The sequence below is a fragment of the Osmerus mordax genome, chromosome 9, assembly GCF_038355195.1.
Source record: "Osmerus mordax isolate fOsmMor3 chromosome 9, fOsmMor3.pri, whole genome shotgun sequence".
Classification (NCBI taxonomy): domain Eukaryota; kingdom Metazoa; phylum Chordata; class Actinopteri; order Osmeriformes; family Osmeridae; genus Osmerus; species Osmerus mordax.
Window position 1 is genome coordinate 17,686,794 of NC_090058.1, and position 19,035 is coordinate 17,705,828.

A 19,035-nucleotide genomic window follows, 5' to 3' on the forward strand; every position below is an offset into this window, starting at 1 on the left:
GGATACAATTTCTGGGGAAATTGTAGGGTGTGCTTGCTTGCGTCGGTTGCACAGGGGTCTGTATATTTTATATAAAAATGCATCGGGCCTACTTATTATTTATAAAGATTACATAGATTTAAAAGCATCTTTTTTTTGCTGCTCATTTACAACTCAAAATACGAGTGAAGTGTAGAATGAAATATGTCTTCTCATTTCCCCTGCAAGAGGCAGCTGACAGGCTGAATCAAAACGAATACATTTGGCAGACCGGTGTACAAATGGACCTAATCTCTATGACTTAAACGTCCTTTTAAGTTGTCCCTTCTCGTGATATTTTCAGGCATTTAGCCTACTCATATTGCATTCATTCATTAATAAAGAACCCCCTTTGAAGATTATTCTACGACTTTACCGGCAGAAGATAGAATCGCGATTCAAACAGTACCATCTGCTAACTGAAAATATGCCCCCAAAAACGTAAATAAGCTTGACATTTATTTAGTGGAAAATCGCTCATTCATAAAAAGCTCACTGGTAGCGATCATTGTCAGTAACAACGCAAAATGCGATATAGCCCTGTGTGGAGAAGCTGCCCCGGTAAATTATACTACTACAGTACAGTACTAGACTACTGCTGTGTTCGTCTTGGTAGCGATTGCGTTGGTTGAATTCGATGTAACGTTCCGTTGTACGGTTTAGGCTGAAATTAATAATTTTCATCAACAGATTGACAAAGTTTAGGCTGTGGCAATGAAGTTCAGGTTAGTAGTCAGATTGTTTCAACTATTGAAAGACTTTTGAGTAACGGGAGTGCTGAACATGTTCTGTCGCCGTTTGACTTAAACAGCTGAGGAGTTTTTGTTAGCTACTCACACTAGTGTCTCGGGTAGGCTACAGCGTTGCAGTGAGCTACACTGGTTTGAAACCACAGGTAATGGTAATTTCACCAACAAATCGTTTACTAATGTCAGAATAAATCCTACAACGAAAATGTATATGTGAGGAATGTTTATTTTAACGATTGAAAACAGATACATCATAGACCACTGTAGTATGTGTTGCCCGGGCAACACAGGCTAATGTCATGATGCTAATATTTCAGTGAAATAGTAGACTACTGTTTCCGAAAGTAGATGTACTTCCTTAATAATATCAGCTTATATTGTACATTACACATCACAATTGTGTGTCATATCACAAAGTAAAATGAGTAAATAGTTATCACCCTGGCCTCTTTGCTTGTGGCGTTTCTGCAGCTGCCTTGCAGTAAAGCTATAGTTAGCCTAGCTATCCCCCAAGTTAACAGATGCGAAACGAATGTTCTGCCAAAGGTAGTCACGCGTGTTTTCGTGACGTTAGTGACGTTAGTGACGTTAGTGACGTTAGTAACGTCAGTGACTGTGGCTAGCAAATTAGCCACCGTTAGCTTCACTTTTCGCCACAAAAACTTAACTTAAGCCCAAACCATGCAACGGAACGTAAATTCCAATAGAAGCAACTCAATCGCTACCAAGACGAAACTTTTGACACCTGTCTATGTAGGCCAAATATTGACTGAGTTTTAGGGGGGCAAAAAGAATAAAAATAATAATAATAATATATGTGAGAGAACAAAGGTTGTGCCCTTGCCGAAGGCAAAGCACACCCAATTACATTTCCTTAAATAAATCATTGTTTATAATACTCGCGTTATCCCTCACGTTATCTGATCTGCTCTACTTTCATAGAATTCACTACTTAAGATTAGACTGATTATTACGAAGTCTATTAATCAATAAGGTTTCCTCTGTCCCTTTAACAAATAAGAGGTGGTGCCCCTAAGAACTACATACTTATTATAAATTAAGTATTGCTAATCTTAAACGAGCAAACCCCGCTACATCGTGTGCAAGGTGTACAGGTAGTGGGGGGTGATTAGTGCCAGGTAATGTTAGCTAACACAGCTAGCAACTGTACACAATACTCAAACCGAGATATTATAATTTATGTAATTCTTCAATATTAAATCAAACCACTACCACTAGACTCGTTTTAATGACCAGTCAGTGACAAAACAGGTTTGGCTGTTCAGGTCTGTGCCAATACAGCACAACACTAGCTAGCTGAAATGGCCACACTGATGTTGTCCTTTTATTATTTTTCTAGCCGGCTAGCCAGCCACTTAGCCTACAGTTGTCGACTTGAGACCGGTGATAGCCAACATACCACCTAGGAAGACGTAGTGGTGGCAATGATTGTTAGCTTTGCAGACGAGTTACACGTCACATGAGCTAAAGCAATAGGCGCGTTCGACATGGACTGCGGCTGCATGAAACGACCTGCAAGAGTAGCCACTTGCAGTCGGGGAGGAGTTCTTTATTTATAATTAAACTTAGTCTTTCCGTTAGTGAAGAGGCCGACTAAAACCCTTTCTTCAACACATTTAAAATTCAATTAAACTGTTTGGTCCGGATTTGAGCATTGGCGAAACTGAAGGTGTCAGAATAATTACAAAACACGCATCAAAGTTGTCGTGTGTGAGTCTGGCCAATCATGAAATAACTGTGTCGTCATTAAAACCTGTGCAGTTGCTCTTGAGAAAATGCGCTCGGCTATACAGCCGGCATTTCTTGAATCGATCTCACGGTACTTTGATGGCTACGTCACAGTGACCTAGCCTCGGTGCTGTCTCAAGTCGGACAAAAAGTCGAACCAGAATTCTGAAGTCAGCCGCCTGCAGCCGGCTGCGACGCTGCATGAAGTCAGTCCATGTTGAACGCACCTATAGTTTACAAAGGTAACTTCAGCGCTACGTCGCAGCTATCAAAGACCAAGTCCACACCCGTAAGCTACTAGGTCACCGCCATCACTCCCATTGGGAACCAGTGATAAAAAGGCAGAGACGACACAGACATTGTGGGCAAAGCTTGTCTGCATTGTAGCCTATGCTTTTCGGCAGTGCGATGGCACTTGTCACCCCCCATACAGGTAGCTCTACAGCTACCCCCTTAGCACAGGTGCTGGACAACCCAGTGTTATCGCCCTGGTTTCCAGACTACCTAGTTTCCGTAAGCATGCGAGCTGTGCGTTCACCTAACAGCAGCAGCTGCCGTTGGCCTCTATCACCAGATTAGTCACAAATTCACACAACATATTGGCGAATTTCAAGTCGCATCTCATATTTGCTGTAGGCTAAGAAAATAACAGTTGCAAGTTGGCATGACGTGGGATTTGATCGCACTAGAGCAAAAATACATGATTGTTGGTCCGTTGCTATACAATGCGAGCTATGGATGAAAGAAGCTTTTAGTCACGAATTTATTGGCATTTAGGCAACATTTTGTATGGCCTGGGTTCATCGAAAACAACTGGTTATCGTTAGCCTGGGTGCCAGCCGAACTTATTACTTAGACTTACTTAGACTTGTTGGGTCTGGGGTCGCTCGGTTGTGGAAAAACTAGGCACGATACCACAGCCCCTTATGAAACTACATATTACAAATTACTTAAATCGTCACTGTGAACCCAGACAATAGGTTCCGATCAAAATACGCTAAACCCTAAAGGAAGATTCTTGTTGTGGCTTTCTACCCTTGCCGTCTTGCACACAAACATGGTGCTCGATAAGTCTCAAACCATTTAAGACTTTGTGGTCTATGTTCTGTAAAGCACGTATCCGCCCAACCTCTACAAAATCTAATCTCTCCAAAATAATATATCCTAACAAGCCATGCTGATCAATTTGATCTATAAGGGCCAGCATGCGATCACTGACACAACTAATGTCTTCCATCATCTATTGAATCTAGGTGTCCCTATCTGCCTTCGATCTTGTGCAGCTGCATTGGTCTGAAGATAACCACGCCCCTCTCGTTTGCATGTGAGGCTGGAAATAAATATGGCACAGAAATAAATGTGGTGCTCGGAAATATGTGGCGTTAGGAAATAAAAGTCCCATGAAATAAATAAATGTTGTTTTTTCAAAAACGTCCTTTTGAAATATTTTTATTTATTTATTTATTGATGTAGGTAAATGGATTCAGCTATACTCACTATGATGATATATTTATTGCCATATTTTTTATTTCAGGGTTTATTTCATAGCCATATTTATTTATGTATGTATCTATTTATTTACCGATGTATTTATTTATTTAACTCGGCGTTCCATAGCTAACAACACTAGTGCTAAATAAGTATTTAGCTGCTCAGCTCCATGACGCCGGGTAAGAAGAGCATGTGAGACTCACTCAAAAGAACGCAGGGAACCCACTTGTCTAGCAGATTAAGACATGTTCGTAGGAACCTAGCGAAAAATTGCCTAAACTTTCCAAGACTTTAAGCTAGGTTTATGGGTACCTAGCGAAACGTAGCCTCAACTTTCCTAAACTTTTAGCTACGGTACTAATGCTGAGGGCTCGCTGATATCGCTGTCTTACTAGAATGTTGTATCTATGCGTTGTTGCTAACGTGTGCTGACGTTGTGCACACACAAAAAAATCAAAATGTGTAGGTCACACACGCGCAAGTACTTAATACTTACTAATGCTCGCACTGTCTCAAAAACTGGTCGCAAAATGCGACCATTTGGTCGCAGTCTGTAGCCCTGCCTTAAGGTCTCTGAATAGGATATGTAACATTGGTTGGGCTGAAAATGGCCCGGGTGCTGTTCTATGCGCCCATATGCACCCTATCAAATAGCCCTGTGAAAAAACAAGGTTTTCTCCTTTTATGGTAAGCTCATGAATATAGGCCTATAGATGAGCTGCGCGCTGACGCAACACGGCCAACAGCACTCACTGACACATCGAAGGTGGAGACTTGAAATAAAAACTTACAAATAAATCTATTGTGTCTACACAACACTGTTTTCAACAGGTTGACTAGATATCATTTTAAATGATAATGTTAGTTGTTTCCACTTCTGTTGTTGAAGCAAACGGGATCGACTTAGGTGGGTAACGTTACAGCAGCAACCAAACTATCGTGATTCCACTCAGCTTCAGTTAGCTATCTTGCTAGCTCTAACTCAGGGATTCCCAAAGTGTGGTGCTGCCTGTAGGATGTGCGCGAGAGGAAAAATGTAATGGTTGTCTAATAGTGTAATAATACTAATTAATTAATATAATATTAATATATAATTAATATGGCAACGACAGTACGAGCATTCTGATTGGCTAATGGGTAGTCATGCCTATTATTGACTTCCTCACCGGTCTGATACAGATTTGTATTGCCCTCTGAAGTGACATATTCAAAATGAGCGATATCGAGGAGTCAGCTGAGTTTTACTATCCAGATGATAATGAAGACATCAACAGCGACAAAGAAATTGTTAACTTTCTAAAAGAGCAGAAAAGTGTGAACACGAGAGAAACGACGAGCGCTAGGCAGATTGCTTGGTTTGGTTGCTCAGATTTCAGATTGGTTGCTAGGCAACACCTGAAACACACTGTGAGAAGACTTGAGAGCTGAACAAAACAACATGTTTTCTATTAACAATTACCATTTATTTTCATTTACAAAATGAAAGGAGCGAAAAATGCTATATAATAAACAACTTACTAACCTCGACCGTTCGGCCATGACGGAAAATATTGTAACGATCACGACTATGGTCGTATGAACAAATCAAGGTGACTTGGATGTCCACAGTTACACTTGTTTATTTACCCAACTGGGCTGTTGTTCTGGCCACAGCCCACGCTGCTAAATCATCATGCTAGCAACGCTAGTATGTTACCTCCCTCACCCTTTCCAACACCAGGCAGGGTCCCACCCAGGCACTGTCCAGCTTCAGGCATCGCCCCTTCTTGTGCATGGGATTGTGAAACCACACGCACTCACCCGCCCCAAAGTGCCTTCCCTTAGCGTGTGAGTCATAGTGGTACTTTTGACGCACCCCTGCACTCTCTAGTTGCTCTCTAGCAAAGTTGTGCGCCACTTCCAACCTGTTCTGCAAGCGACGAGCGTAATTCGGGCCAGACACAATCACGTCCTCGTTATCCGGGGGATGGCCAAACGTCAGTTCGGCTGGAATGCGCAACTCCCGACCTAACATTAGTAGCGCTGGGGAGCAAGAGGTCTGGTCTTGAACTGCCGACCTACACACCACGAGAATGAACGGCAAGTGATTGTCCCAGTCTCTCTGGTGTTTTGAGGTCACAATAGCCAGCTGCTGCCCTAGTGTCTTGTTAAACCTCTCAACCAATCCGTCACTTTGAGGCCGCAGCGGGGTAGTCCGCGTTTTTTCTACACCTAATCGTTTACACAGCTCCGCGAACGTCCGGGACTCGAAGTTCCTACCCTGGTCGCTGTGAATCGACTGTGGTGCCCCAAATCGACTGATTATCCCCCACACCAATGCATCCTGTCTCTGCCTTCTGATCAGGAAGGGCATAAGCCTCCGGCCATTTGGTGAAGTAGTCCATAGCAGTTAGAATCCATCTGTTACCACTGTCTTTGACTGGAAACGGCCCCACTGTGTCTACCCCCAGTCTGTCCATGGGCTCCCCTACTGGGAACTGTTGTAGGAGAGCGTGTGACTGGCCCGGCGGTCCTTTCTTAGCTGCACACTGATCGCACTGCCTCCAAAAGTCCTCCAGGTCTCTCCTGTGCCTGGCCCAGTAAAAGCCCTGACACACACGTTTTAACGTCTTGGAAACCCCAAAATGTCCCGCGCCTACTCCCCCATGTAGCTGCTGCAACACCCTTCTCCTGCAGTTGTTTAGGCACCACTACCTGCCATGTGATTTGCCCCGAAGCTGCCCCTCTGGAGAACTCCCTCTGCAACTCTAAGAACTGCAAATTTAGCCCACAGCCCTTTTGTGATAGGGGATAGAGGAGTTACTTCCCCCCATGGGGGTCGCCTCTTCTCCTCCACCCACTGCAGAACGGGACGCAGCTCTGTGTCCTCCTCCTGGCTACGTCTCCACTCCCCGGTGCCCACAGTCACTAGTGCCCTGTACTCTGTCAACCCCAGCTGACTCACCGTGGCAGTAACCCCCTCCTCCCTGCACAGCTCCCTTTCCCGCTCCACCCGTTTGTCACAGTAACCACAGCCGTCCTCTGCACAAGGCCGTCGGGACAGAGCATCTGCATTGCTGTGGCGGAGACCTGCTCTGTGCTCCACCTTGAAGACGTACGGCTGCAGCTCCTCCAGCCAGCGGGCGATCTAACCCTCTGGCTCCTTGAAGGAGAGAAGCCACTGCAGGGCATGTAGTGGAGCCTACATGGAGAACATTGACCATGTTGAGCCAGCACAGGACCCAAGCCCTCATTGCTTGCATCAGTGTCCAGAATGAATGGGCGTTTCGGGTCCGGGGCGGCCAGGACAGGGGCCTCCGCCAGGGCGTGTTTGAGAGCTTCAAATGTACGCTGGTGTCCCTCAGTCCACTGGAAAGGCGTGTCCCTTTTGAGGAGGTGATTTAAAGGAGCTGCTATCCCAGCAAACCCCTTCACAAACCTACGATAGTAGGATGCCAGCCCCAGGAAGCTCTTAACTTCTTTTTTCTCTTTTGGGACTAGCCACCCCCTCACAGCCTCCACTTTGTCTGGCACCGTGCCGATGCCCTCACCCCCCAACAGATAACCCAGGAAGACCACCTCCCTCTGCATGAAATGGCATTTTTCAGGGTGTAACCTTAGCCCCGCCCCCGCAATCCTCTCTAACACCCGCCTAAGTGCCACCAGGGCCCCCTCGAACGATGTTCCGTGCACCAAGATGTTGTCGAGGTACACGACACACTCGTGTCCAGGGACATCGGCCAACACTCTGTCCATCAGCCTCTCAAAGGTGGCAGGACCATTACAAAGGCTGAAGCAAAGCACCTTGAACTGCCAATGCCCTTTGTCTGTGGAGAAGGCTGTCTTTTCCCGTGCCCCTGGTGAGAGGGGTACCTGCCAGTAGCCACTGCGCAGGTTGAGGGAGGAAAACCCTCAATCCTTGGTAGGGGGTAAGAGTCTTTTGTGGTAACAGCATTTAGGCCCCTCTAGTCAACACAGAACCTGAGTTTACCCCCTTTCTTAGGCACCATTACAACTGGTGCAGACCAAGGGCTATCTGATGGTTCAATGACATCAGCCCGCAACATGTCCACAATAGCCATATCCGCTGCTTCTCTCCAGGCCAGGGGAATACGACGGGGCCAAATTTTAATAGGGCGGGCGTCCCCAGTGTCTATCTCGTGCTGAGCTAGGTGTGTCTGACCTACCTCATCTTCCACCCAAGCAAAGCTGTGTCTAAATTCCAACAGCAGCTCCTTTAACTGTGTTGTCCCTCATCCAGGCCCTGGCGGGGTTTTTTGCCACACAGCCTCGACGGCATCGATTGTCTCCTCCCCTCCTTCGCTGGGCAGAGGGGGTGGGAGGACCAGGGTGTTTACAGCCACTGGGCTAGCCGTGCCTCTGCTATCATGGGGAGTGAATGGTGTTGCTGCTGGAGACAGCTGCTGGGATGGCACAATGACCAAGGGGGCGGCTGGGACGACTGTTCTAGTTTCCCCTACCTTGGCTGAAGATGGAGGGGCAGTCCTGCCCCCCGCAAGGCCCCCCAAAGGTGCCATCCCCACTGTGTGGCCCCCCGACAGCTTCAAGGTGCCTAAGCTAAATCCAACTGGGCCCCACATTTTTTCTAAAAGTTCATTCCCAGTATACACGGGTCCTGCACCGCTGCCACCCACACTGGACACCCCACAGTTTTTCCTCCCACAGTCACAGACAGCTGACACTTTCCCAACATGGGGGCTAACTCACCCGTGACAGTTCGCAGCTGGATGGGAGTTTGCTCCACACGTACCCAAGCTGGAAGTATGTCTGGTCTCACTAGGGTCACTTTAGAGCAGTGGTTCCCAACCTTGGGACCCCTAGGACCCCAACCATGCCTAGGGGTCGCATGGAATTGAAATGAGGTTGCCAATTATTTTGTTGTTGAATTGTATCAATAACAATTATAATATTAATTATTATTAAAACACCACACGCACGCTTTAAACAAACGAAACGCATCTAACATCTTCCACTTTCCCTCATAAAAATTGAGGACTTGACTAAACTCAGCATACGTTGATTAACGTGATCACATGTGACGAGGCTAACATATTTCGAGCGCAAAGTTTGAATGGAAATCAGAACGGCGTAAAACAAAAAAGAAAATGGAAATATTTCTTCACCGACCTGTGTTTTCAACGGCCCCTTCAACTACAAATAAGAAACAGACATGTAAAAGACAAAGAAAATATGATGACACCTTCCTTCAGTATGGATTTACTAGCATAACAGAAAACAACGAGGAGAAGCCTAAATGTCTGTTGTGTGGTAACGTCTTGTCGACAGAGAGCATGAAACCCAACAAGCTCAAAAGACATTTTGAGACAACACATAAAGAATATGTGGGAAAACCTATATCTTTCTTTGAAAAGAAACATGCTGAACTGAATAAGCAGCAAGTCTATTTCAAAAAGGCAATGACTGTCAATGAGCGAGCCTTAAAAGCATCTTTTGAGGTGAGCTATCTTGTTGCAAAGGCTATGAAGCCGCATACCATTGTAGAAACTTTAGTTTTGCCAGCAGCTATGGAAATGGTAAAAACGATGTGTGGGGAGGGAGAAGCACAAAAACTGAAGGCAATACCAATGTCTGATAATACAATAAAAAGGAGAATCGATGCGATCGCTAACGATCAAGAGAGCACGGCACGCTAACGGAACGGTTGCGAAATTCCCCCGCCTATGCTCTACAAGGGGTTCCCCCGCCTATGCAAAGGGAGTTGAGCTGACATTTTGTTGTTGCCTGGGGCCCTGCTCAATGACGAGTGAAGCAGCCAAACTGCCCAACTCGTCCATCCACTCTGGCTTGGCCATCCCCGGTGCCCAGACTGCTGCAGCATTCACCTCTGGTTGGCCGGCCACACCCTCTCTCCCTCACCCCAGATCAGCTCCCTCTTCCTGGCTATCTCCACTGCAGCCTGCAGAGTCTGTGGTTCCGCCATCTGAACGTGCTTGTACAGTTCGGTGGGGAAGAGCGCCCTGACAAAACTGTCCCGTGCTAGCTCATCCTGCACCCGACATGGCATAGTTGCATACGTCCGCCGGGTCAGGCTCAGAATACAGCTCGCTAACGCCTTCACCGATTCCCCCGGGAGTCTCTTTTTGTTACTCAGTTCAATCCGCAACATGTTAGCTCGCGCGTCGTCACCGAAACGGCTCTCCAACGCCACAAGCGCCCCAAAGTCACCTCTCTCTCTAGGGGCTAGTGTCCGATGCCTCCTCTGTCAGGCTTAGAGCAAGCTGTAGTGATTTAGTCTCATCCGACCACCTTCCAGCTCTAGCCAACAGCTCAAATTGAGTGAGAAAAGCCTCCCATTTGCCTTGTCCATTAAACTTTGGTGGCTTAACCGCTACTGTGGCTAACGGGACTAGGGCGCCGCCATCTTTGTTTACATGGCTAGGCCCAGCTGCGACCGCCCCCGCTGACGTCAAAGCCTCCGTCAGCTCGACATCCGGCCTGGACGTGTGGCGCGAAGGGAACCCCACCAGTTCTGCCATCTTGCTGACCGACAATTTTACCTTCACCAACTGGCCCTTCAGGGCCCTGTTAGTGTAAGGGTTGAAGCTAAGTTAATCAATTGTCCCTTTAGCCTGTTAACATTAGCGAGATCAGTGAGAACAGCAAATATCGGTTCGTCAACGGCTGATCCGCATCCAAATCATGTGGTTAATCAGGCTAAACTTATCAGGGAAATTGCACGTGCACGTCCTACTTCAAAAGGCAGGAAAGGTCGATCACCAAAACCGTGATTTTCTAACGGTATGATGGCGGAAAAGACGAAAGAGAGAGCGGTGATGGGCTATTTTCGCCATCCGAGCAAACTATTATAATGAGTCTCTACGAAGATAATAAGCATATTATCATGGCTAAGTCAAACACCGCCAGCGCTGCCAAAGCAAGACAAGCAGCTTGGCCAAAAAATTGCCGATAAGCTAAATGCGAAAGTTTGGGGGAAATGTATAGGCTCATCTTAAGTGCCTCATTACCCCAATCAATCAGATCACATTTCTTAAAATGTGCCTGCTGGCAGTAGGCTTAATGGAAATTAATAATCGAATGAGATCTTGCTAGCGAAAATAATGATCTCAACTCTTTCAGAATAAGTAGGCTAGATAAAAACAAGGCCAAGAGTATCTAATTGATACGAATTCATAGACACTTATGACGATATATGTAGGCTACTGCGCTTATATCATGTACTATATGTGTGTATGTAGGCCTATGTGTAAATCCCTCTTTGATTTCATTGACTGGGACATGGCCAGGGAATATCATGAATTGATTCATAAGCTGGTTAAGCGCCAAGTACACTTTTCTTACAGCAACGCATCTGCGGCTTTGCCAATGTTTTCTGCATCGCCTATACTGTATAAAAATGTAGCCTATACCTGACACAAAAAACCTCAAGGCTATGCAGAGTCTGAAGCACAGTTAAAGTTTCAAGTAGGCTAGCTTTATTGTCAATTTCTTCACGTCAAGACATAAAAAGGAATCGATATGATGTTTCCCACTCTCCCACAGTGAAACATATAAAAAGCACTGGCACAACATCTAAGACAAGACATTTCCTAAAACATTACATATTCACAACGTTACATATTCACATACAGCAGCATAAGCTCATAATAAAGCATAAAGCTTGCTGCGGCGTGTGATATTTGCAATGTACGGCCCGAGAAGGTCTTGCAAATAAATGAGTTCTTGTCGGCTGAATCGATATCGCTCAAACAAGAACTCATCCATGTGAAATAAAGGATCTTGGTGATCGCGAAGAACTCTATTGGTATGGAAAGCTAATCGAACTAGAATATATCTCCTTGGTCAACTGGGTCTCTCAAAAAGGGAGCTGCCAATTATTTTCCGGGGGTGTGGCAAGCTTATCCAGCTACACTTACGTTAGCCTGCTCTGGAGCAGGTTAGTGCTAATTGATATGTTACTATGGTGATTTATCGAAAGTTGCTTTGTCGTGGAAGTTTTTGAGAGAATCAATCGTTTAAGCTGAAGTCGGGTGAAGTACAGAGTTAATGTTTATTTGACGTAGATTTGAACATAATAACGTTATCAACATAACATCATCGACACACAAACATAAGACAATAACACAAAGACAATTCCATACAGCTTCATCTAGCATTCTAGAATGGAACCGGGAGAATCCAGCCCACCAGCACTACCCAGCTGATGGCCCTGAACCCCCCAGAACCTTCTTCAACAGACCATTTTATAGATACGACAGTTCTCAAAAGTCATTGGTCCATCCTACAGACATGCAGCTATACCAAATCTCTTCTGTCATTGGTTAAAACCTTAGAACAATACAGTTGAATCCACATTGTCTTCAGACCAACTGTCTCTTCCCCCCAGGTGACAAGAACTCTCTCAGGTCACCCAGACTTCCCGTCTCTTAGACCTCACGTCTCCTAGGTAGGTGTCAGGTAGGTGTTAGCCTGAAAATTAGCTCGCTAAACCGCTTAGCGAGCTACGACGAATACCCCCCTGAACTCTGAATGCATGAAAACAATAACTATAACACAGGGTCGTTACAATATCAAACTTCGGCTTTGGCGTAGGCTACGTTAAAGCCTCAGTCTGACATTTCCCGGCATGACCTCACTCTCGGTTAGTAAGTAGTTAATATAATTTTAACAAATTGAAGTTGGATTTTTCACAAAACTAAAACATGAATTTGTTCGGTTTGTGTTTACACTGCAACATTTAACAACGGACTAAATCTTGTAAACAAACTCCACGCGCTAGCAAACTGTTGTCTCATTGGTTCAATTTTAATGCAGCTATAAATAGGCTGTTGCTTTTTTTTTAAGGTGTGGGGGAGTGGGGGTACGTGAACCCGGTCGGGATGTAGAAGGGGGTGCGTGGCCTAAAAAGTTTGGGAACAGCTGCTCTAACTAATAAAAAATAACCTGACAAATATCTGGACAAATATGCATCGTGAATTGTAGATTTTCATGACAACACAGGTTATTTATTCGAATGAAACACAGTCAGGAACATGAAGTAACGTTAGCCCCATTGCCAATAAAGTAAATCATCACACATTCTACCTATGATAGATACAGTACAGGATACGTTAGCATTGCTCATAACTGTTAGCGACAAAATCTTACTGCAGCTTGCGTTTGTGATGAACATAAGGTCGGAACAACACCTCTTTTCAGCAACAGCTTCATAGCAAATCCTGCTTTACATAGTCCCAAGTTTTCAAAACTGTCCACGGTGAAATGGTTGGAGCAAGTGTGTAATTGAGGGTCGAACTGCACAGGGATCTTCACATAGACAAACATCACAGCCCATCGAGTGTTTGGTTCCTTGGGAAGACTCTGAAAGTGTCAGCATTCCCTGTACAGCCTGGAACACTGCATTTACGACCGTAGTCCATTTTCAATATCCTTGAAAAACGCAGCTAATTTTGGGGTGTGACAAAGGTACAGACCAGAGCCAAAAAAGGTGAATATAATATAATAATGTCTTTTTTTGAAACCTACCGTTTTACAGTTAAATTTTTTAATTTTGAGATTTGCATAGGAAAAAGGTGTCAATGGACTTTGAGGTTCACTGTATGTCCATTTTACCCACTGAACTGTCGTTATTCAACTGTGACAAGGTAAATTCAGTTCTGCAGTCAATGACTCTTTTAAGTAGCCTGGCCTCTCGTACATTTCATTTGTATAGAGAGTCTGGGCTCGCTCCATTGACAAGCGTAAACTTCCTTGAAGGCGAGTCTCTGTTGAAGTTTAAAACTATTGGATCTGCCCAGAGCCACTCTGGATCTGCCATAACCAATCGCTAGCGTTCGCCTTAGCCAACTCCTTCACCACTAACGGAGCTAGCTGGAAAATCAAACAAACCCCGTGGGGATCAAAGATTGTTCTTGTTCCAGTTTTAACTTCTGGATATTCGGCAGCGTTGCCAAAACGGACCGAATGGCTTCACTCGCATCTTTCTCCCCCGCCATTACGGAACTACAACTCAAACTAGCGCACAACATCAACGTCATTGTTCTCAGCCACTCCTTCTGTTCGCTGATTGGACCGGTAAAAAGTTTACCGGAGACATCTGAAGTGGATTTTGAGGGATATAGCTCCATAGACCTCCATTCATTCTGCACTCGCCCGTTAGTGCCCTCATATGGAACTAGAGTGGAACTGCAACTAGTTCAGAAGCCGTAAGTTTCCCGAGAGTGGCAGTTCTCCCCATATTAGACATTCTCTGGTATTGCTCACTTTGTCATACTTTTACGTCTGTTGTCTCGTGTGACATCAAATCGGGATTTCTGGTTTCCATCCATTCAATGGATTCGATGAATTGGAACACAGGGCTGGGACAGGGAAGTTTAAACAGTCCCCCCCCCCCCCCCCAGTCTTCTATAAATAAAGATTTTCTATTTGATAATATACATCTATTGTTCCATATTGTCATATTATGTGGGCTAAAATGGTGCTTGCTTGCTTGTTTCCAGTATAGACGGACCTGTTGGTGGAAAGTCTAAAGTTTCAAAGGCAGTTTAGAAATTAGAAAAAAGTCACATGTAATACCCCCAAAGGAATTTTATACAAAAATTATGATTAATGTTTTACGTTTAGCAACCATTTGAATTTTAGCACTCTATTAATGTCAAAATCAATTGTGTTCAGTCCACCATCTTCATAATCTTTTAGAATGTCACCTTACTAATGAAATTTGTTTTTCCAAATAAAATCAAAATGAATCTTATGAAAAGAAAAATATTGACATTGCCAGCGAATAGCTTGGGTAAATAACTCTTGAGGCTCTCCACTTTAGAAAGTATAATTCTTCCAAATATTGTAGTCTCTTTGGAGCCTGTTATTAAAGATGCTGTAAAGAAGAACTGAAACTTAGTTTTCAGTTCATCACACCACAGAATAATTTGTTGTTAATCACCGCTCCAAATTCCAATGGAAAAAACACAGACAAGTATGTTAAATTAGGCTTTGAAATCGTGAGAAAATCAGCAGTCTTCTCTGCTTGATACTGGGGGGGTGTGTCACCTGAAGGAGCTGAAGCTCCGCCCCCTCGAATGTATTGAATTTAGCAACAACAGCAACAACTAGCTAAATCAATTGCAGATATTAGAACAGACCTACCTGCAGTCTCTGAGTGTTTTATGTGTTAATTACTTTGTCTTTGCATCGTACCAGCTGAGTAACAGAATGCAGGTTATATAAACCGTCTGTGATCTGACATAGATAGGTGGCTGTGACGTAGATAGGTTGGGTTTTGCCCCGCCTATACAAACCTGAGATGAAAACGGGTGAGAAACGGTCTTACTCCATATTTCAGTGCAACAAAGTTTTTGCGCTTTGCACATGCTTTCAGCAACTCATTTCACATGTATATAATGTACTGAGAAGCAAATCATGGAATTGCTTGGACCACTGGTTACTACCACTGGGGCACTGTGTAACCATTTTGTGTTTTCGGAGCCAAATAAATTATTAAACAATCAGACAAATCATGTTTGATGATAAATGGCTGCCTCATACCTACAATTGAATCACAGCAGTGCTGATATTCAGCAATATCTCAGTCCATCTTGTGGTATTGCTTAATTTAGCTGACAATGGAAATTCAATACAATACAATTGTCTTTTGTTTTTATTGTGATAAAATATGAAATCTTACATCTACCCATCCCTACTGCTAAGTGCTGCTTCGCTGCTCTTGGGCCAAGAAAATATAAAATTCAGATTAGTTGTTGTTCAGTTTGTCAAATATCTCAAAAGTCTTATCTTTTTCAATGTCTGATATCAAAATTGACCATCAACCCCTGTCTCTCAGTCTCCTACCTGCAGGATTCCATATTCCATTCCAAACGTTTCTGTGTTTCATCATGAGTGCAGTCACCTCCAGACTATCCGAGGACCAGGAAAAGCAGCTGTTGTCTCTGTTTGGCCAGGCCAGGCTCTGTCTGCTCTACAAAGCCAGTGTCCATGACTACACTGCTGTTGACTTCCACGCTCGTTGTGATCGCCAGGGACCCACCGTAACTGTGGCCTACAACCAATCTGGGTTCATTTTTGGGGCATATGTCTCCAAGGATTATACTAAAACTACCCAAGACATCAACGATGATAAAGCCTTTCTCTTCAGCATCCACAATGACAGAGAGAAGCCAGTGAGGGTGTCAAGCACCAACGGCCTGTATGGTTTTACCAACGGAGACACCGGTCCTAATTATGGTGCCTTGGTGTTCCTGCATGATAATGTAGCTAAAGCCCAATCTCAACCAGGAACTCAATACAACTTTGATCCTGCACTGATGCATGGGAATGACCTCGAGCTGGCAGAGTTTGAGGTATACAGAGTAGAAGGTAAGAGACTCTTGTATGGATAAGAAATGGGCCAGTAAAAAGAAAAACTGAACAAAAATGTATCTCTGTTTCCGTAAAGAATCTATGCCTTTGTTCTTTTTTCTTTGATAGACTGTGGAGGCTTCCTGGACAAACCTTGGAGAGAAATACCCTGGAACAGTGAGGGGTATGTGTGATGTACACTCCCACAAAATGTCCTATGCGAAGGGAATACTATCAATTTTTATTACTATTACAGTATTGAAACTACTGTTACCCCTTTAGTACTATTGATACTACTGGCGGTACCTTTGCTTCAGTTTAACAACCTGTGATGAAGTACTCCTTAATTCTGTACCATTCTGTTCATGGTTCTGTGATTATATTGCTGAGCAGGTTTACTGTTACAACCACATCTTACTGGCAGCATGTCCCACATTGTGTACTCCACCCTGCTCTCATCCTGTTTTGTTTGTTTACCTTTTAGCTCTGTATCTAACCTTCCATCTATCCATCCATCCATCTATCACTGATTTGACAGGAAATGTAAGGAGCTAAAGGAGTATGTGCAGAGTTCCAGACCTCTCATCAACTCTGTGGAGAAGGCCAAGATTCTGCTGGTGGGGCAGGTCGGATCTGGCAAGTCCAGCTTCTTCAACTCCATCAACTCCGTCTTCAGAGGAAATGTGACTGGGCAAGCAATCACTGGCATTGCAGGCACCAGTCTGTCTACCCAGGTACTTGATGTGTATTTGTGTATGTTGTTTGGTTTATTTCTCCAAAATACTAACTTTCAAACACAGCATGGTATAGTATTAGATTACCTTAATGTGGAGCATGTTACTGAACTATGCTCTAGTATTACTGTTGTGTAACTACTGTAGTTACTGTTGTCTGTAGTTCCGTACATACAACATCAAGGCTGGCAGAGGGGGAAAGCCTCTCCCTGTGGTGTTGTGTGACAGCATGGGATTGGAGGAGGGGCTGAATGCTGGCCTGGATGTGGATGACATCCCCACCATTCTGAAGGGCAATGTCCCGGACAGGTACCAGGTGAGTGGAATGGTCAAGTGGCCAAACTCGTTATATAAGGTGCTGGTGTCTAAGATAACTGTTAGCAAACATTATCAATATAATGTACACCTTGTTTTGTTCCTACCTGCGTTTTTCTCCTACCTCCTCTTCACTTCATTTCTCTGCCTTTTTATATTTTTCTCTTTTTTCTTATTTCTAACTAGTTATGGTTAATGGCTGATGTCCTGGCTCTTTGTGTCTTCCTCAGTTCAACCCCATGGTCCCTCTGCAGTCAGACAACTCTGCATTCTATAAGTCCCCGGGACTGAAGGACCGGATCCACTGCGTGGTTTACGTAATGGACGCCTGCAAAGTGAAACTGCTCTCCCCCAAGTTGTTGGAGAAATTAACTGCAATCCGCAAGAAAGTTAATCATATTGGTAAGAACATGTTCACTTCTTCTATTGGTCAGTTATGTGAGCTAAACAGGCCGCTACTAAGGTTTCTCATCTCTGGGGTCATCGCTGGATGTTTATTGAACCCATATCCACTTTCTTGAGAATATTCAAACACTCATCTGCCTTTTCCTATTCCTATATATGGTGGCAGTGGTGGAGGAGTAGGGTCTCCTATGCCTCGTCTGTGTGTGTTTTCCCTTAAGTAAACATCAGTTGTGTTTTGCAGGTGTGCCACAGCTGGTGCTCCTAACCAAGGTGGATGAGGCTTGCCCCTTGGTGAACAATGACCTGACCAAAGTCTATTACAGCCATTACATAAGAAAAATTGTGAGTTCTGACATAGATGGTAAACAATCACAAATGTCCATTGGGTACTGTGCCATTTATAGATTCAAATATAACAAGTGTGTGTGTCTTCAGATGTCTGAGGTCAGTGTATGTCTGGGTGTGCCCGAAGGCTCTGTTCTCCCAGTGAAGAACTACAGTCGGGAAGTGGATCTGGACCTGAACATGGACATCCTGCTGCTGAGTGCTCTGGTCCACATGATGCGCTTCACAGACAACTACTTTGATGATGTGTCTGAGGAGGGTCTGGAGAAAGGGGACTAGGAAGCCATGTAGCCATAATAACCAGTCAACCATGTTGAGACTGTAGCCAACAGCACATTGATCAATGTACTTGCACACAAATATTTTAGTTTGTAATGGGAAAACAACCATATCATTCTGCTGATCTCTGTCTGTCTGTTTCATTGCCTTTGTTTACATAATGCTCTTTGGTGGAGTGTTTGAATAAACTAATATTCATGTTTAAAAATAATACTCATTTTGCATGTCATCATCTGAAATATGTAATGTTAAATTACATTTTATGTTTTTGTCCACACAAGACATTTCCCAATCTAAAATATGCTCACAAACATTACTGCTAATTTCTAAACAATTAATGAGAGACCCTGTGATGAACTTGTTTTATTTCTTATTTTAACCTTTAATCACTCCGACAGTGTAACAGTACATACTTGAAGACAATGCAGACATCAACTTACGCGTGAATAGTTGTTTTCCTGTATTCCTCCTAAAAGTGCTCTCTCAGTTCTAAGGTTAGACTTTCCCCAGTGCTCTCACAATGTCTCTCCTCATGAATATCATGAATGAAACAAACATATGTGTTACATGCACGGCACATGAGATTAAAGTTCACTTCGCTACGAAAAGGCTCACTC

General features: G+C 44.2%; 1 protein-coding gene across 4 annotated transcripts in view; it reads left to right on the plus strand.

The window, feature by feature from the left end:
* Positions 1–19,031, plus strand: part of LOC136949622 (interferon-induced protein 44-like) — a 37,628-nt gene extending 18,597 nt beyond the window's left edge. For 2 of the 4 annotated variants that reach the window (XM_067244001.1, XM_067244003.1), the window contains exons 2-8: positions 15,826–16,358; positions 16,470–16,524; positions 16,879–17,074; positions 17,238–17,390; positions 17,620–17,791; positions 18,036–18,136; positions 18,230–19,031. In XM_067244001.1, coding sequence (XP_067100102.1) covers positions 15,826–16,358; positions 16,470–16,524; positions 16,879–17,074; positions 17,238–17,390; positions 17,620–17,791; positions 18,036–18,136; positions 18,230–18,418 — 1,399 coding nt within the window. In that variant the 3' untranslated portion in view covers positions 18,419–19,031. The remainder of the gene's footprint in view (positions 1–15,825; positions 16,359–16,469; positions 16,525–16,878; positions 17,075–17,237; positions 17,391–17,619; positions 17,792–18,035; positions 18,137–18,229) is intronic. The other 2 variants (XM_067244004.1, XM_067244002.1) reach the window with 2 other exon arrangements.
* The last annotated feature ends 4 nt before the right edge of the window (positions 19,032–19,035 follow it).